Raw genomic sequence first — 20,776 nt, 5'->3', positions numbered from 1 at the left:
CTGACAGGATAATGGATTAGTTTGAACGTCAGTACCAAGCTAGAATCGGCTCGCGGGTGCGGTACGAGCCTTAGCGGTTAGCGTTAACATTAACATGCAAAATTAGTGGGCAGGGGGGTTGGTCGGGAAAAACAAGAAGAGACAAGGAGAAAGATCGGAGGGAAGGTCAACTGTTGAGCTAACATGTTTTCGAGATTTAGAATTGCAAAAACAGAAAGAACTGAAGCACAGTTCACCTTCAAAGCTTGCTAAAGGGCACCTGGGCAATCCACGAATGGACTGGATACCTGATTAATTGGATGATCCAAAAAAGGACTGCATACCACAGTACTTGGGCGATCCAGAAAAGGACTGGACACCCGAGCACCTGGATGATTCCGAAAAAGACTGGATACCCAAGCACTCGTAAAATCCAAAAAGGACTACAAACCTGACTGGACGTCAGAGCACTTGGATGATCCAGAAAAGGACTGGATATCCTAGCACTTGAAAGATCCCAAAACAAACTAGATACCCAATTTCTTGACGGTTTCTAAAAAGGACTGGGTACCCGAGCACTCTGATAATCCAGAAAACGACTAGATACCCTAGCACTTGGATTATCCAGAAAATGACCGGATACCCAAGCACTTGGATGATCCAGGAAAAGACCAGATACCTGAGCTCTGGAATGATCCAGTAAATGTCTGGAAGTACTCAGAGGATCCAAAAAAGGACTAGATACCCAAGTCTTTGTACAATCCAGAAAAGAACTAGATAGTCTAACGCCTGGATAATCCAGAAAAGGACGGGATACCTAAGCATTTGGATGATCCAGAAAAGGACTGGATACCTGAGCACTTGGATAATCGACGAGATACCCAAAACTTGAATGACCCATAAAAGGACTGGATAACAGAACACCTGGGTTATCCTGAAGAAGGACTGGATTCTCACTTGGCTCTCTCTAACGCCTAGTGTCAGAAACTCTGCAACTACCCAAGCATCACGCACTACTGGCGCTGATAAGGCTCTTGGTTGTTTTAGTCCTTACTGGCCAATGTAGTCACCAGGGTTTCTAGCAGTAGCACGTAGCCTCGTTTATTATGCTCACAGACATGCTAGAGTTTTCCAGGAGTCACAGAATTGATTGGTGATTCGGCCGCTTTAGCATTTATTGGCTTGGGTTGCTGCCAAGTGTGCTAGCAGTAGATTCTAAGTAGTGCTTACTAGAGCCATAGACACGCAAGTTTTTCCAGGTGTCACAGGCATGGTTCTTGACTAGGTCACTGTAAGACTTAGTGAGTAGAGTTGCTGCCAAGGGTATTAGCAGTAGCATCTAGCATTTATATCAGGCTCATTGACACTGTTTTTTCCGCGGTTTTAATGGAACAAGCCACTAGGCAGCACAAAAAAATCCATGATCTCCTCCTTCTGTCTCTAAATTGATTGGTCGTAATAGTCGGGCCTTAAACTGGCTAACGCTAACTGACAGCTCGTCAGCCGATCATTTCTTTCTTGGCGAGCGCCGTGTGCAATCGAAGGCTGCCAAATGGGAGGGTGGGTTGGATTCAGTGGAAGTGGAAGGCACTTTAAAAGATGGGGAGTTTCATTTTAATGGATGAGCCTTAATGTTTTCGGTCGTAAAACAAGAATTCCTGTCGGATGCAAGCCCGTCTGAGGTCGTCCGTCACGGGATTCTCATCATTTTTAAAAGGGGCATAGAAAAATAGACCTGGGAAGAACCGGGAAGTTGGCCTGCTAATCTTAAATTGTTAGTATTATTTTAAACATATTGCGGAGACAGAGATTGTTTGAAGAAAATTCTAACTTGGGTATAGTAAGCAAAAGGGGCTTGTCTATTTGTTCAGGGAGAAACCTGGAAGTTAGTCAAGCTATCAGGCTAACCTCAAATTGTTCCTGATCTTCTGAATCATTACGAAGAATTAAAGATTAAATATATAATAAAATAATACTTCTGTTTATCTGATATTATGTAAAGAAAGAATACCTAAGTAATAAATATAACATCTAAAATGGGAAAATTGTAAGCGATAGTCTATTTCCCAAAAACCCCTCATATTCATAAAACTTAATAATTCGAAAGAAATACTTAAAACTTAATATCCTAGTGCAAAAAATACAGACAATAATAAAAAAATATTAAAAATATTTTAATTTTACTCATTAAATAAATGCAAAAAATAAAATGAAAATAAATAGTTAAGTAAATACTTATATTAATATGTTTATCCCAAAAATTTACTGAAAATAATCTGCCATTTAGTAATTTTTTGCAGTGATGTTTTACACTTAACATGGATAATGTTGTGTTTATCACAGTATGTAGCATAGGTGGCAATTGAACGAAGACTAGTTTTTCAAGCTACAACAATAAATAGCCTTCCTTATTTTCCCGTTTTCGATCCGTGCATTCGACGTAGAATCGCTCACAAAAACAAAAAACAAATACCATGCGTCGCTCGACACATTCGCTATCGGCGATGTAAACAAAGCCTGCCCTAGAAGCGGCGGCAGCTGTCCTGAGCGTATTTGCCGCTTTATAACGTTTAATTCCAACGTATGTTGGCGTTGGCATGAGCGGCGATATCGGATTTGTTACCTTTCTGGCGTACGGAGCACCAGATGGTCACGATCAGAACACAGATGATGGTAAAAACCAGAAGGGCCAAAACGCCGCCGATCACTGCATACGGAACTGCGCTGTGAGTCTCTACCACTGCGCCGGGATCTGAAAAACACAAGTCAAAATAGAAATTATATGTATGATTCAGTAGTAGACCACTGGGATACAGAGTTCCGGCTTTATGATGTTGCCCCCTTTCCGTGAGGGACAAATTTTTTATAAACCTGACACTGCTACTATATTTTTAGAAAATGTATTTGTATGTGTGTCTGTGTGTATCTATATATATATGTATATATATATATATACATATATATATATATATATCTGCACCACTTATCCTCAGTAGGGTCGCGGGGGTGCTGGGGCTATCTTCGGGCAGTGGGCAGGGGACACCCTGAACTGGTTGCCAGCCAGTCGCAGGGCACACAAAGACAGACAATTCACTCGCTCATTCATACCGAAGGACAATTTAGACCGGCCAACTAACCTGACATGCATGTTTTTGGAAAGAGGGAGGAAACCCACGCAAGCCCATGGAGAACATGCAAACTCCACACAGGATGGTTCGATCTCAAGACCTTAGAACTGTGCCGCAGATGCGCTAACCAGCCGCCGTGCTGCATATATATATATATATATATATATATATATCCATTATCTGCACCGCTTATCCTCAGTAGGCGCCCATTCCAGCTATCTCTGGGGAATGGGCAGGGGGCCAATTTGAACTAGCCAATTAACCTGAAATGCATGTTTTTCGAATAAGGGAGGAAGCAAAAGTGTCCGGAGGAAAACCATTTAAGCACGGAGAAAACATGCAAACCCTGCACAGGCAGGCTGGTAGCTGGAGTTGAACCCGTGACCTCAGAACTCTGCCGCAAACACCCTAATCATTCAGTTACTGTGCCGGCCATATATACACATATATATATATATATATATATATATATCCCCGAAAATGACTCCCCTTTCTTTGTTCGTTTTAAAATCTCGTGTCTGCGTTACAATACGGCATTTTCTTTACTGTACTTATTCACTATGCGTTCACAGGCTCCCACGTGATGCTAAAGAGAGAGGCAAAAACATGATAATAGAAACGAAGAATCTGAAAACAAGGAGTTCAGAAAATATCAACGAATTGGCATAGGTTTCCCATGCCATGCTATCGGCCAATTTCAATTTGTGTTCCCCCACCTAAGAATTGATTGTCGCATCCTGGCAGTCTACGGTATTTTTTGACATACATTTAGTTCCAAAAAATCGCATAAAAACTTTCAATATATAAATCCTCAAGCATGCAGAAGAAAATGACACCATGAACTAACCTCGATTTTCACAAGGAGGAAAATCGAAAGTGATAAAACCGAGAGGCAGAAAAAAGGAAAGTTAGACGGCAGCAAAAACGGGCAGAAAGGAGATAAAAAGTCGCTATCTTACGCCTGAGTTACATTATCACATTTTATTGCTCCCCCCGCTGACGGAACGGTTTAGAAATCAGGAACAGTGAATAAAAAAAAAAAAATAGGAACATTTAAACTTAAATTCGAGCACATGCTATGCAATTCCAGTTTGAGTACACGCTCTGCATTTTTAGAGAACATTTTTTAGGTTAAGGGAAATTGAATTGTAGGGAACATCCCCCAAAAATAGTATTTTGTCATATATATTTTTTATATATAAGGCAAATTGAATTATAACTAGAGTTAGACCTACCATAAAACATTAGGAGTGGCAACTCACATTTGCAGGGCATAATGGCCATCTAGTGTTAAGAAGCGTAATTGCGACCCACTGAAAATGGGTTTGAGACCCACTTTTCGGTCCCGACCCACAAGTAGAGAAACACTGAAATAAGGCACTCTTGGCTTTTTAGATTTCTGGCCAAGTTGGGCTTTCTAGGTGCGCCTTATATTCTGGACCATACAGTATTTTCCGACCACTGTGAAAAGGAATTAACCACTTAAGATAAGAAAAAATGTGTGGATAAAGAAAAAAGTTATGTGGCATTCTGTTCCAGCGCTCACTGTCCTCGACCTTTTTAGGAATGTTCCAGGGGATAAAAAGCACAAGCCGGAACAAAGCCATTCGGAAGCAGTCTGACGAATTATTAGGAACGTGCCGAGATCGGGCCAGCTCAGCAAAAAAAAAAAAAAGGATTGAAAAGACATTAAAAAAAATGTGAAAAAAACTCCAAAATATGTTCAAAGATATTAAGGTTACATCCAAAAGACGTCATTTTTAGGTTGAATTGTGAAAGTGAAAAAGCGACTTTTTTTAAGTCAAGTCCTGTTTATTTGTATAGCCCTTTCATCATAACGAGTCTCAAAGGGCTGCACAGACCACAGATTATTGCAAACCACTATTGTTACACCATCCCCTGATCTAAAACCTACATGAGGGCAAGGAAAAACTCAAAAACCTCAACATGAGGAAAATGAAGAAACCTTGAGAAGGGACCGCACATGAGATAATCCTCCTTTCAGGATGACAAGGCTGCAACGGATGCTCACAAATAATACACAGATATTTTCAAAGTGAAATATCGGTCATTCATAAGCTATAGAATAGAAATGTTTTAAGCCTAGATTTAAAGGTGAAATGATCCCCCCAAAATGGTTTAAAAATGTCCATAATAATTTTGGGGTTTAAAAAAAAATCGAATTATTTTAAATGTATTTATTTAATTTATATAGAGCTTTTCAAGTCACTCCAGACTTCTCAAAGCACTTTACAATGTGCTTCACACTTTTGAATAACGTTTTCAGCAATAAGGGACGCTAAATACACACTGTTTCTTAATGAAACAATCAAAAGAGTCAAAGTGTAGTTACAACTGCCAAAATCTGAACACGAGATCAAAGATGCATAAAATGTCCATAAAATGTTTTATCCACCCATTATCTGCATCGCTTATCCTCAGTAGGGTCGCGGGGTGCCGGAGCCCATCCCAGCTATCTACGGGCAGTCGGAAGGGGACACCCTGAACTGGTTGCCAGCTAGTCACAGGATACACAGGGACAGATTTTTATTCATTTCTTATGTTTTTAAATTATTATTCTATTACAGGTTATTAAATATGGAAGAAATGTGCATGGATATATAATATCATGAGACCTTCTTCAAGACTTTAGTAAGACGACCGATTGGGGGTAAATTCGGACCACGTCAGGAAAAAAAATTAGAATATGTGGTTGAGAAGACATTAAGAAGACCCCATGGTTCCTCCGAAAGATTTTTCCGTGGTTGGAAGTTAAAAAAGGTTATTTATAATACACAGCAAAAACTGGTTGAAAAGATTTTTGAAAAATGCCTGATATTCAGCTCGAATATGTATTTTTTTCTCCAAAATGTTTAAAAGACGACTTTTTAAAAGCTAAATTTGTATGCTTTTTACGAACTAAACATTCATCCATCCGTTATCTGCGCCGCTTATCCTCATTCGGGTCGCGGGTGTGCCGGGCAGTGGGCCAGGGGACACCCTCAACTGGTTGTCAGCCAGTCACAGGAAACACCGAGACAGACAACTCACTCGCTCATTCACACCTAGGGACATTTTGGACCGGCCAATTAACCTGACCTGCATGTTTTCGGAATATGGGAGGAAACCGTTATGCCGGAGGGAACCCATTCAAGCACGGGGAGAACATGCAAACTCCGCACAGGCGGATTCGATCCCATGACCACAGAACTATGCTAACCACTCAGCCGCCGTGTCACCCAAGAACTAAGCAGGAAAAAAAAAAAGTTTGATAAGACGTTCCAAATTCTCTCTTGTCATTAAAAAGACACGTTTTTGGGGACTAAATTTGAACTGTTTTAGATCAAATAAGCAGGAAGAAAATGGTTGAAAAGAATCTCTGTTTTGATGAAAAAAAAAACCCGTCTTTTTCAAGGCGTTGAAAATATGGCTTCTTGGGGGCAAATGTGAACCACATTCGGCGAAATTTTTTGTTTTTTTAAACAAACTCTTGCCTCTTAAATTAAATCATTTCATTGAATTACTGGCGCAAATGTTGCCGAGCTAATCTCAAGTTTAGGTTAGCAACGCTTGTTAATCTTAAAAGTTGTTTTAGCGAATCAATAAAATCTTGCATAGTTGCATAGCACAATTTGCCAGAGAGCATTATACAAACAGGGTGACATCGTAAATGGATCAACTCGATACGCCTGGTAATGTAAACAATTCTTTGCTGAGGATGAAAAACATACCCCTTATATTTTCTTTTTATGTATATGATTTGAAATATAATGTGAGCTACTTAGTGGTTGCAATGTCCTCAATTAAACAAATGAATAAAAATACATCTTTACTGATTTGAATCGAAACGAGTGAATTACGCCAATTTCATAGCTGTCAACCTCCACGGCTCCATGCCCTGACAAACTGTCGTATTTTCCTTTACAAAATACAAAATAATCTTACACCATATTTTTATTTCAAACGTGTTTATTTATGTAGTTTAACATGTTATATTGTACATGTGTTTCGTTATATCATATATATTGTTAATTAAAATTTTGTTGTGAGATAGAGTTGCTCGACATGAGTGAGGTTTATTATAAAAAAGTTAAAAAACTAAGCAGCTTGGACGTTCACTGTAGAAGGAAAAAAAAATGCAAATATAATCAAGTAGAATTTTCTTATTCAAATTATGAATTCATTTTCTGCATTAAATTATTTATGGTAATATACTGATCAAAGGGATAACCACAAACCTGTCTTTTTTCATTTTCTCCTTTTATACTTCCTTTTTTTCTTAACTTCTTTATGCAACATCATAATTCGTACTATACTGCATCAAAGCAAGTGAGATGTTTAAGAGCCGGCTCTCTTTAATGAGTTGAGCCGAAAAAGCCGATTCTCTAAAAAGAGATGGACTTCCTTTCACTACACAACTCAAACTCGTTTGACTTGATTGATTTGCCATACGTGATAACCATAATTGACAAATTTGCGTTTTTCCGTACAGATTTTCTTGTACGTCGTACACGTCTTAGAATGCACAATAAAGTACTTTGTACAGCAAAAACGTACAGGTTGACAGGTATGCAATTTCCCGAGCGGGAAAACAGTACATTTTCGGAGCGTTTAGCTGGTTGCTACGGTTACTCTTTTCAGCAGTCGGTAGGTAAGAAAGGTTTTTCATAGTGATCGGCGCCACCCGCTGTTGCAGGTAGAAGCTATTGACCCGCCGGCGCGTGTACTTTTGTGTACTTTTGTGTAAATGTCAAAGACCATCACGGGAGCTAGCTCGGGCGTTTAGTTGATCGCGGCGCTAGCCAAAACAAACATGTCAGCCCCACGCCGGGCACCAGATTGAGAAGGAGACGGACAGATGTAAACAAAATGAAGCCAACACTTGAACTTTAACGGGTTGAATGTAAAGAAAAAATGTAGTCCCGGCACGATAAAATACATAGCACTAGCATACTGGGTTCACACGCGGTTGCTTTAATGAATGAGTAAATGACCTTTAGTCTCATTATACAATCGTGCAACTAAATTGGAGGGTATCTCCTTTCACTGCAAAGTAAGATGAATTGAAATGATACAAATTAAGTTGAACCAATTTTTTTTATTTGAAAGCAACAAAAACAGCAATAGTGGGAAAATAAGCCAAAACTGTGAGGAGGGAAAGGGATTTTTTTTACCCCCAAATTTGACACTATTAATAAACTATGTTCGAAAGATGTTAGAGAGACACAAAGGACACGTCTGAAAGACATCTTACTTGGGTTGCTAAAAAACCCCACCTTTAAGACGTATAAAACAACTCTCAACAATAAAAAGCATTTAGCTTACATATAGATGTGAGCAAAACAGCTAATTTGAACTTGTAGCTTGCTATACCACATATGTGCCAGAAACGCGATGAAGTAATTCACAGCTAGCTGAAATAAACTGATGTTAGCGCAACAAAGCTCAATCGAACTTGAGGCTAGTTAGCCAACGCCAGGAATTCAATGAAATGATAGCATTGACAGAAATAAAAGTTTTAATATATTTACAAACAAAACGGAGTTTCCCCCGCGCCTTGCTATGCAATCAGCCAGGAGTTAAATGAAAATAAGACAGAACGCAAACATTTGACATACAGTCACAATCAGCTAGCAAATAAATGTTGTTAGCACAAAAAGCTAGCTTGAAGTTGACATTGACGTTGAATGGAAGTTGACATTACAAAACAAAATAATTTTATATATTTATAATTCTAAAAGTAGTTCTTTTATCTGCATTTCCATTTGGAGGGAAACAAGAAAACAAAACTGTTTTTCTGTAGTGGTAGCTTGCGCGGCAACACGTGCATTCCATTGCATTACTATGCAACTAGGCAGGATTTATTTTTAAATAAGTGCCGTAAAAAAACTAAAAGCTACTAGCTACCTACCTAGCCAAATGATGTTAACACAATAAAGCTAACTTGAACCAGCTTGCAGACATTTGCGTCAGGAATTCAATGAACAAAAACAAGTTAGTATTCATTGCGATTCTAAAAGTATGTTCTCATTTTTCTGTATTTCTAAAAGGAGGAAACAAAAACAAAAACAAAATGTATTTCGCTGAACTCACTAGCTTGTGCAACGGCACACGTTCTAGAGCTCGTTGCTATGCAACCAGGCGGGATTTAACAAAAAAAATTAACTACAAACAGTACTGTGTAGCTAGCTTACAAATTGACGTTAGCACAATAGAGCTAACTAACCGGCCTAGAAAGGGATAGTCACCGCCAGGCTGTACATTCCCAAGATAGACAACAGGAAGTGGTGCCCCTACGACACAGGTGGTTAAGGGATCCGTGAGCCATGTGAAACTCTAAGCTAGCTAGCCGACGTTTTTTATACATCTATATTTATCTTTTGAAACTTCTTTCTCTTGTATGTTGAATCTTTTCTGTGATTCCTATTGGTGGGAAACAAAAGCAAAATGCAAAATGGATTTGACTGTGTTTGCTAGCTTGCGCGGCAACGCAGCTTTCCCCGCACGTTGCTATGCAACCAGCCAGGAGTTAATTTATCGGTAAGTACTCGTCCGTCTCCCGCCGGAGTCGACATCATCAATCTCTTTGTGCCCCCCTCTCTCGTCTCGTCTCGCTAGCTAGCTAGCGTCCACCTCGTCACTATGTCATTCCTCAAAACAAAGGCGCACTTTGTCAAAAGTGTTTGATGTCGAACTGAAGCTGTAATCCCCCAAGTGAAGAATGAAGGCGTAAACGGAACATGTGTGCGAAGGCCGAGGATTAATGATCAAGGTTGTAGCGCTAATTAACTGGACACTGATTAATTCCTCTTAGCACCGGTGACCTCATCATTTTTGACGGCTTTCTCTTATTCGTTCCTCCCCCTGTCCTTCGACGCCGGCTTAATTAAAGAGAAGGAGCTTTTAGCCGCCAGCCCTAGCGGCTGCCAGTCAGGCGCGCGCCCGGGTTGAAATCGGCTAATAACGACGTCTCGGTATCGTCTCCTCACAGGTGACATTTGGGACCGTGTCCCGGATGTGACCCAAACGGCTCGTTTATTGTATTCCTCGAAAATACCAACTATAAACCGATACTTTTTTACGAGGCTCTCAAACGTTCGGCTTAACGTTAACATGGTGCCCTCAAGCACCCACGTGCATACCTGTCAACCTGTACGTTTTTGCCGTACAAAGTACGTTTATTATGCATTTTAAGACGTGTACGACGTACAAGAAATTCTGTACGGAAAAACGCAAATTTGTCAATGATGGGTACCATCCGGTATACACCGACTATCACGAAACGGCAAATCAATCAAGTCAAACGAGTTCGCCGCCGTAGCCTCTATCTCTGTATGTTTTTTTTCGTTGCAAACGAAGCGAGTGATTTGATGCTACTGTGCGCATGCATCTCCCGCCTCGGATTTCATGTGGTAGTTATGTAGTGAAAGGAAGTCCGTCTCTTTTTAGAGAACCAGCTTTTTCGGCTCAACTCATTAAAGAGAGCCGGCTCTCAAACGGCTCACTTGCTTTGATGCATTATATTACGAATAATTATGTTAAGAAAAAAAAGGAAGTATAAAAGGAGAAAATGGAAAAAAGACAGGTTTGTAGGTATCCCTTTAATCAGTTCATTACAAACAATAATCTAATGCAGAAAATGAATTAATAATTTGAATAAGAAAATGTATTATTCCACTTATTTATATTTGCATGTATTTTTTTCTTCTACAGTGAACGTCCGAGCTACTTCATTTTTTAACCTTTTTTATAATAAACCTCATTTATGTCGAGCAACTCGGTATCTCGAAACAACATGTTAATTAACAATATATATGATATAATGAAACACATGTAAAATACAACATGTTAAACTACTTCAATAAACACGTTTGAAAAAAATATGGTGTAAAACTATTTTGTATCTTGTAAGGAAAAATACAACATTTTGTCAGGGCATGGAGCCATGGAGGTTGACAGGTATGCGGGTGCGCTCGGGAACCTTTGCTGAAAATAGCTCACTAGTGCTGCGTCATTGTGATTTTCTCGTAAAATGATTTTTTTAGTGGTCGACCGAGTCAATTTAACCCCACTTCCTACTTCACTCTCATTTTCTCATTCTTTCTTGCTCTTTTTCTCTCGCATTTTCTTTCTTTTTCTTCTCGCTCTTTCTGTCAAACTTTCTGTTTTTTTCTCTTTCTTTTTCGTTTCCTCTTGTTTTCTCTTTTTTTGTCACGGCCAGAACGGAAGTAGGACCCAGATGCGTAACGTTAATCACAAGTTTATTGAAATATAGAGCAAAGGCAGCGCCCGCGATCCGGTGCTCGCTGGACGAGGGAAGCAAGCCGCTCACAGAATCGGAATGTGTTCCGAATGCGGAAGTGGATCTTCCGGAGCGGGAGATCGTAGTGTAGAAGACGGAAAAACGGGTCGTTAGCCGGGACGGGAGAGCAAAACGTGGTCGGGGTCAAATAACGGGTCGTAGCCGGAGCCAAACGGGGAAGGCAGGAACGGACGGGTGGAAAATGGGTGAAAAAGCGGGACCCACGGGAGTCAGAGTCAAAGTGCTTGCCTTGTAGAAAAAGAGGTTCGCTGATGGACTGACAACAGGGAAGTGAAAGGACAGAGCTTAAGTAGGATGGGGAACCAATCAGGAAGCCCACAGCGGCTGGCGCCAAACGAGCGGGCACAGGTGAATGTAATCAGTCATCATGACACTTTTCTTCGCTCCCTTTCTTTCTGCCTCTAATAATTAACCTGGTAACAACATAGTACGTAGTTATTTTAGAAATGCAAATCAAACTAGGCGCCCTTTGCGCTAATAAGTACCAAAAAATTAGCTCTCAGTTTGAAAAAGGTTGGAGATCCTGCACTAGAGTGTCCTAAAACTATAAAAGACAGCAAAGTTTTGCTTTTGGTTAGAATACTGTATGAAACCTGAAAAAAAAATTTGGGAGGCTAAATTCGGACCACTATGCACAAAATGTATCTCTATCTATATACCAAAGCCATATCCCCCTCGTGGGAGGTGGGTAGAGTCAAGAACACACTCACATTCACCAAACATTCCTTCCCCATCGCTCTTCCCAACCTGACACCTTCCTTTGCAGGTAGGTGGCTGATTTGCATGCGATGTGAGTAATATGCTTAGATCTGTGTGCTGCTCCAGAAAACTAAAATTCTCCCACTGCATCTCCTGCATGACATAAGAGGCGTCTATAAGGGGCGTAACGAGGTGGCTGGGAATCCTCTCCTCTGTATCAATCTCCCAGAAGGAGTCAAGATCGCGCAGAGGGTGAAAGAGGAGTCCCCCTCAACCACACTAAGACTTTGGGTGCTGAATGAGCATGGTTTCAGGCAAAATAAAAAGCAAAAATGTGAGAAAAGATGTTGACAAGATATCATGATTCCGTCCAATACATTTTGGGTTTAAAGAGATGGTCATTTTTGCTGAGCTGGGTTTAGACCACTTTAATTGAAATAAACAGACCAAAAAAGTCAAGGTTATGTCCAAAAGACGTCTTTAAAAACTCTTATAAAACACATTGAAAAGAGCTGAATTAAAACATTTTAAAATGAAATAAACAGCAACAAAAAGGATGCATAGAAACTTAAAAAGGAGAAATTTTGATCAAAATCATTATTTTTTTAAGACATTGGAAATACAACTTTTGGAAGGGTGGGAATTTTGACCATTTTAGACGAGATATACAGGAAAAATTGGATGTAAAGATGTTAAAAAGACAACCAGGTTCTGTCCAAAAGACACGCGTTTCAAGGTGATAAAAAGACGACTTTCTGCTATTTTAGATTAAATAAACAGAAGAAAATGGTTGAAATGATGTTAAAGACGTCAAGGTTGCATTCAAAATACTTTATACTTAGTATAAATATAAAATGTGGGAAAAAAACGTTTTTTGGGGATGTTGAGTAGAGGACTTTTGACTTTACATGAAATGAACAGCAAAAAAGACGTGAAGGTTCTGTCGAAAGAACGTATTTTTAGCTTGAAAATAACGTATCTAAAAACTAGTTAAAAAAACATTGAAATTTGGTTTTTTGGTTGGAATATCAAAATTTGGGCACTTTAAAATTTAAAGAAACAGCAAAAGCTTGTTGAAAAGATGTTAAAAAGACATCCAGGTTCGGTCCCAAAGACAAGTGTTTCGTGTTAGAAAAGCATTTTTTCAAGAAAATGAAAATATGACTTACTGAGAGCGGATTTTGGGTAATTTTAAATAAAATAAGCAGCAAAAACTTGTTAAAAATACATTAAAAGATGTCAAGGTTCCTTCGTCCTTTTTTGGTTGAAAAAAATAACATCTTATGAGGGGGCTAAATTTGGACCCCACACAAAACAAATAGCAATAGTAACGTCCAAATGACAGCTTCGGTTGAAAATAATCTATTTTTCAGGATTTTTAAAAGATTGCTTTTGGTAATCAAAATTTGGACAACTTCAGACAAAATAAACTGATTTCAAAAACGTTTAAAAAAAAAGCCAAGGTTTCCATCCAACAGATCTTTTCTTGGGCTGCAAATAATGTATTTTTTAGATGATAAAAACAAAACTTTCTGGGGAACGGAATTAAGGCGAATTTAGATCAAATAAACAGCAAAAATTGTCATGGTTGCCCATTGCCCTCACTTGGGTCCGTCGATTTGGCGCTAGCTGCTGCTCGTTGCCTGATTGGCTTCCCTCCTATTTAAACTCAGTGCTCTCATTCACTCCTTGTCAGTCCGTCAACGAACCTCTACACTCGCAAGAAATGTATTTTAACTCTGTCTGGTATATTGCGCGTGTATCCAATATCCGGTATCGATCCCGTCTGGCCCGTCCTGTCCAGCATTTTGCTTGTGTATCCAGTATCCGGTATCGATTCTGTCTGTCCTGCCCTGTCCGGTATCTTGCTCATGTATCCTGTATCCGGTATCGATCGCGTCTGTCCCGTCCTGTCTGTTATCTTGTTCCAGTATCCGGTATCGATTCTGTTTGTCCTGCCCTGTCCGGTATCTTGCTCATGTATCCAGTAACCGGTATCGATCGGGTCTGTCCTGTCCAGTATCTTGCTCCAGTATCCGGTATCGATTCCGTCCCTCCTGTCCGGTTTCTGCGTATGGCTTCCTGTTTTCCTGCGCCTGACTTCTCTGTCTCACATCTTCCGCCCAGAGATCGCCGAACCACTGGCGTTTGTGTTCATGCGCATGTCTGCCCAAATCCCGTAAAATAAAGCTTGTGTGAAAACGTTATTTGTTAAATTGTTGAGAAATGTTAAAAAGTTCTGTCCCAAAAACGCCTTTTGGAGGGGGATTGAATTATTAAAGTGGCAAGGCAGCTGAATGGTTAGCGTGTCCACGGCACATGTTCTCCCCGTGCTTGCGTGGGTTTCCTCCGGGCACTCTGGTTTCCTTCCACATTCCAAAAACATGCATGTTAGAATGATTGGCCGGTCCGAATTGTCCCTAGGTGTGAATGAGCGAGTGAATTGTCTGTCCCTGTGTGCCCTGCGATTGGCCGGCAACCAGTTCAGGGTGTCCCCTGCCCACTGCCCGGAGATAGCTGGTATGGGCTCCAGCACCCCCCGCGACCCTACTCAGGATAAGCAGTGCAGATAATGGATGAATGGATAATTCAGACCAAATAAACTTTTGTCCAAAACACGTCTAATTTTGGTTTCTCTTTCAAGTAGTTAAAAAAGACGACTTCTAGGGCTAAACTTGGGCCTCTTTAGACCACATACACCCAACATAGGCTGTTTCTGGACTCAATTTAGATTTAAAGATGGCAAAAACTGTTTGCAAATATGTTGAAAAGATGCTGAAAAAATGCCAAATCTCATTGCAGTTTCTATTCTCTTCCCATCTCTCTCTCAGCTCATTCTTTTATCTGGAACTTATCGAGAAGGACAAAAAAAGTGAGTTAATGTCTGCGGCCGATTTATGGGCAGCTGCCGGCGGCGCCGTCACCTCATGAAGCAAAGACAGGAATTAAATCTCTCAGAAGGAGAACAAAAGGTGAGAAATGACAAAAAAGAGCTCCAGGGGGGAAAAGGAAGTTGAAATTAAACATTTTCATACATTTTTCAGATTTATTGCAACTAATCACGTCTATGCGTTGTACTGATTAGTCTAGGTTCATGCCTTGGCCACCAAGGGGCAGTAAACATACACTACAGCAGGGCTGGGCAATTATTTGAAGACGCAGGCCACATTATAATAAAAAATGTGGCCCCCGAGCCGATCTTGGAGAACTATCCAATTTTTTTTTCATTTATCAATACTGCAAATGCACATGCAGGTATCTACATGTTAAATTTCTTTATGTTTGTTTGTATATAGATTTGTTTCATCAAATTGGTTTTGAAAAATACTACATGGGTTCCCTGTTTTAAGCACTACATTTCATATTTAGTTTTGTAGTATTACTGTACTTCTATGTTTTTGGATTTTTGTAGTGTTTCTGCCTCCACATTTTTGCAGTATTTCTGTAGTATTTTTGTAGTAATGAAGGTTCGCGGATCCCTTAACCTCCTGGGTTGTCAGGGCATCAATGAGGATGCAACTCTGGACAGCTTTCTCAACTGTTGATGGTCCCTGGCCCATTTTTGGGTCGATGCAAAATTGGCACCAGTCCATTCCTTAATGTTGTCGGTACAGTTCAATTTTGATCCTCCTCTCTTCCTGCCCCCTTGAGCAGTCCCCTGGAGAATAATCTTGGCCAGTCCTGATAATCGTGTGACATGACCATACCACTGAAGTTTTCATCCGCGGCAGTTGACAACAGTTCTTCGTAGGGTCCAATGTGCCCTCTGATGGTGTTGCGCACTGTTTCAAAGCATGGGCAAAGAAGCTTATGCCTAGAAGATTTCTGAAGCATCACACCTCGATGGCCTAGATTTTCTTTCCAGTTTTGCTGTGAGAGTCAATGTCTCGCAAGCGTAGAGAAGGATGGAAGTAACCAGCGCTTGCACGAGTCTGATATTTGATTTCACTGCTATGTTCTTGTCACTCCAGATGATTTTAAATCTGGCAAGAGTGGCTGTGGTTTGAGCCATCTTGGCCATGATTTCTGGTTTTGACACCTGTTCTGATATGACAGCTCCAAAATATTCAAATTCGGTGACAGGTTCTAGTTCTCTGTCGTTGATGGTGATGTTTGTGGTGATACCTTGGGGATTGTAAGTCATTACTTTTGTTTTGTTCTGTGTGAAGGATCTTATATATTTGATTATAAAGGATTTTATACGATCGAATATGAATTACATTTAATGCAAAAGATATTCACGTGCTGGGCTGTGGTGCGAGGTCAGGGCACCCTGATAGAAAATGTTGTTTACAGGAACTGCGGGAACGGGACGTAAGGCTGATAATCAGCACATCCAGACGCAGAAAGGCCCTGATGACGTAAAAACGCTTAGTGTTGTTTTGAGTATTCCAGACATCGCAATGCTCTTCGACGAGATGGTGAAGCCCACGGGGGGCTTCCTTGGCACGCCCATGGGAGAAGTCGGCACGCCATTGTACGGGCAGAAGATGGCCAATAGGAGAGAGCTAAAGGACATCAGAAGGCTTCACACAGACTCAAACGTCACTAATTCGGCCGTTTTCGATGGAGTACGCGTACGAGTAAATTTTCAATGAAATTAAATCCGCCCCCGTGTGAAAATGTCGGCTTTCTTGTTCAGATTTTCCCTCAAAATTGTTGGGTGAATGTAGGTTGCGTTTGGTTAATGGAGTCAGATAACTAATTCGAACAATTTGGTAAATGGTACATTTTGATATTTAATTCCAAACATGTGCTGATTTCCATCCAATGATGCTTGATTCTTTGTCCAGGCGATTGACCAGATCTTTAAAATCCTGTTCGTCTACTGTCAATCCGGCAATATCATCAGCAAAACGGAGGTTAGTAATGTAGTATCCACAAATGCTGACTGTACCTCCATGTTGCTCCAGAGCTTCTGACATAATTCTCTCCAGGAAGATGTTGAATAAAGTTGGAGGGACCCCAACTGTAGTTCGAAACCACGCTCCAATGGTAACATTGATAAATACTGCACTGTTGGTATTGGCATACAGTTTTTCAAAGGTCTGAACAGGTTTCTGGCCCATGTACTTCCGCACGGTGACCCATAGAGCGGCTTGCCATATTGTGTCAAATGCCTTCTTGAAATCAACCAAGACGTGATAGAGGTTTCTCTGGGATTGTTGAAACCTCTCACATAGGATGCACAGATTAAAAATCTGTTCTGTGGTGCTCCTTCCCTCCCTGAAACTTGCCTGTTCTTCCGCTAAAATGTTTTCTGCCTGTGTTTTTAGTCTTTTTAGTAAGACTTTTAGCAAAACTTTACTCGCATAACTTTACTGGCTGATGAGACTGATGATTCAGTAGTTGGAGCATAGTCGGAGATTTCCTTTCTTTGGTAGCACAATCGCAAGTGATTTTGTCCATACAGATGGCCACTGTCCTTTGTATGTTACTTGGGTTTTATTTTTGTAGTATACCTGCAGTAATATTTTTGTGATATTTCTATATTAGTATATTTGTAGTATTTTCATAGGAGTATTTTTGTAGTATTTCTGTAATATATTTCCATAATAAAATGTAGTACAATATAATAGTAGTACTTTTGCCTGATTATAGTGATATTTTTGTAATATTAGTATTACTAACAGTATTTTTGTAATGTAGTATTCGTGCAGTGGTATTTTTGTGGTATTTATGCAGTAGTATTTTGTAGTATATCCATAATAGTATTTTTGTAGTATTGCCACAGTGCGGTATTATTTTTGTAGTATTTCTGTAGTGTTTCCATAATATAATTCTGTGTGTATTTACCATTTTTTTAGTATTTCTGGAGATGTATTTTCCTAGAATTTCTGTCGTAACACTTAATAATAATTGTGTATTATAGTATTACAGATGTGTTATTTTTGTAGTAGTTTCATAGTAGCATCTTTAGTATTTCTGTAGTATTGTTTAAAATATTTCCATCGTAAAATGTTTGGAGTATTTTGGAGTTCTTGGTATTTCTGTAGTAGTACTACTGTACTATACTTTTCATAGTAGTATTTTTGTAGTATTTCTATAGCATTTTTAAAATATGACTGTAATTTCATTTTTAATAGTATTTGTGTTGGAATATTTCTGTAGTAGAATTTTTGGATTATGGTATTACGGTAGTAGAATTTTTGTATTTTGTTATTACTGTAGTAGTTTTTGTAGTAGTTCTATAGAAAAATATTATATTAGATATATTAAATGTTTGGTTTTGTAATAAGACAAGAAAAAAAACTATTTTTTTAATGGTACTTTTTTTACTTTTATCTATATTGTCATTATATTTTGACCATTATTGTTTAGCAGGCCAAAAAAAAGCCTGTTGTGCCATGTGTGGCCCGCAGACCGTAGTTTGGCCACCCCAGCACACCAACTCCTATTTCATTATTTCAGAAATGCTGTAGTAAGAGTCACTTTTCAGGAAAAATAGTCTATTAAGTGTTATCTTTTTTTTTTAACATTGGCGTTTGTTCTTTAAAATTGATTTATTTGTGTGAACATGTCATCAAATCAATTTCACGTTACGATAATAAGTTTTCACGTCTGCCATCTAGTGGCAAAATCTACCATATCATAATCATTTATGTCTACTTCAAATGAGTCTTATTTTAGATTTTTTTTCGATGATGTTTGAATGATTTTTGTGAATGTTTTATTTTCATTGAATCAATTTCACGTTACGATTATAACTATTTTCATGTATGCCATCTAGTGGGGAAAACTGTTAATACGTCATCGTCCTATTATCGTTTTTAACCATTCTCTCGAAAAATGAAGTCGCCGGCGGCTCGCGGTAACCTACGTTTCACCTTTCGCCTTTCATCCTTTCATCTCATTGGTGTATTCACCCCCTCGCTAACCCCCCACTCGCCACACCCCCCCATCGCTAAAGGAATTGAACTCGAGGTGAACCGCCGAGCCGATAAACGGCGTGAAGGCCGTGGGAGGAGTCACGGCAGTAAGGCAAAAGTGGACGGGAAGGTGAAAAGGAGTGAGGACGGCCGAGGGGGGGGTCTCGAAGGGTCTCTGGGGGGGGTGCACTTGACGTTTAGAGCCGGAATGTATCATCCTTACAACCCTAATGCTCTTTAGGAAGATGTGAAAAACGTTTCCTGGCAAGCGAGCTTACCGGGGGCTACGTTTTTTGTTTTTTATTGTGGAGACTAAATCGAAGAGCGGGAAACATTGAAAGTGGGCAAACTAAGGAATGCTTGATTTGGTATACTGTACTGTTTAAAAAAATCAACACTTTGCCTAACCGCTGCTAGCTTAATGCTAAATCAAAATAATAGTATTTTTTTGTATCCTCCTGAAAAAGACTTTTTCAAGGATATTTTTCACATGAGAACAATATCAAACACTCCCTTTTAAGTGCTTGTTTCCTCCTCAGAAGTGAAATCATTTAAAAATGTTCATTTGGTCCTTTGAGTCAGATTCTATGTTCATTATCTTAATTGTCTCTCAATGGTTATTAAGAGAGTAATTTAAGTAGATTTTTTTTCAAAATCTGTTAATATTACACATATCGTTTTTTTTTTAAGTACTTTTGCATACCCTGTATATTTTTTAATGCTTTTCAGTACTTTTAGTACTTTTAAGTACGTTTCAGTACTTTTACATAAGTCTCAGTATTTTATTTTATTCATTTCTTTTCGGTACTTTTTCATATTTCATAACTTTTTCATGCTATTGAGTACCCTTTATTATTTTTTTGCACTTTTTAGTACTTTTCTATACTATTAAGTAATATCCATCACTTTTCATACGTTTCAGTAGTATTTCAAGTACATTGCTGTACTTTTCAGTACCTTTTGTACTTCTTTTTAATACTTTTTGTTACTTTTAACTAGTTTTTCATATGTTCCAGTAATACCTTCTACTTATCATTTCTGGTCAGTAATTTCCAGTATTTTTTCATTTTTTTTTTAGTACTTGTTGTACCTGTTATACGTTCTGTATTTGTAAAATAATTTTTACTTCTTTTTCATACATTTAAGAACTTTTTTTTTTTTTTCCAGTACATTTTCGTACTTTTTAGTATTTTGCGTACGTTCTAGTACTTTTGAGTACCTTTTGTTCTTTCTAATACTTTTCAATACCTTTGAGTATATTTTAATACTTTTCAGTACCTTTTTTACTCTTTACTCTCTCAAATATGTTTGACTACTTTTTAGTACTTTTTCAGCAATTTTCAGTACCTTTTGTACTTTTTAGTACTTTTCAATGTGTTTCTATATGTTTCTGAACTTTTTCATAATTTTCAGTTCAGTCCTTCGGTGATTTTAGTACTTTATATTTTTTAATATTATCTTTTTTTTAACTTTTTTTATATTTACGTCTTTATTTTCATAACTCACTCTGTGAGAGAAGCTCGTGTTTTATCTTTTGCTATAATAATTCATGGCGTACTAACTTTTTGTGTCATAAATAAGATAAGAGTCTTTCTTTCCTTTAAAATACAAATGATTACCCTTTTCAAATATTAATTCGGGGGAAAAAAATCCTTCCTCCCCTTTTCCTTCTGCACTGCAGTTTTTTTTTTTCTTTTTCTGAGAACTCACAATCGCATTCTTCTGCCTTCTTACGACCCCCCTCAAAATAAAAAATAATGGCCGCCCCCTTGCAAGAC

The 20,776-nt window shown here is 38.9% G+C and overlaps 1 protein-coding gene across 2 annotated transcripts in view; it reads right to left on the bottom strand.

Annotated features, from left to right (window-relative positions):
* The window catches only part of cadm4 (cell adhesion molecule 4), a 284,937-nt gene that overhangs the window by 5,702 nt on the left and 258,459 nt on the right, over positions 1 to 20,776 (bottom strand). Inside the window, exons 7-8 of one of the 2 annotated variants that reach the window (XM_088326717.1) lie at positions 2,603 to 2,731; positions 1 to 69 (exon numbers count right to left, since the gene is read on the bottom strand). In XM_088326717.1, the coding sequence (XP_088182843.1) occupies positions 29 to 69; positions 2,603 to 2,731 (170 nt within the window). In that variant the 3' untranslated portion in view covers positions 1 to 28. The remainder of the gene's footprint in view (positions 70 to 2,602; positions 2,732 to 20,776) is intronic. The other variant, XM_088326716.1, reaches the window with a different exon arrangement.

The sequence above is a fragment of the Urocampus carinirostris genome, chromosome 2 (assembly GCF_059441175.1).
Source record: "Urocampus carinirostris isolate Australia breed hairy pipefish chromosome 2, RoL_Ucar_1.0, whole genome shotgun sequence".
In the NCBI taxonomy this organism is placed as follows: domain Eukaryota; kingdom Metazoa; phylum Chordata; class Actinopteri; order Syngnathiformes; family Syngnathidae; genus Urocampus; species Urocampus carinirostris.
Note: the sequence above shows the minus strand (reverse complement) of the source record. Positions and strands in the feature narration are given on the sequence as shown.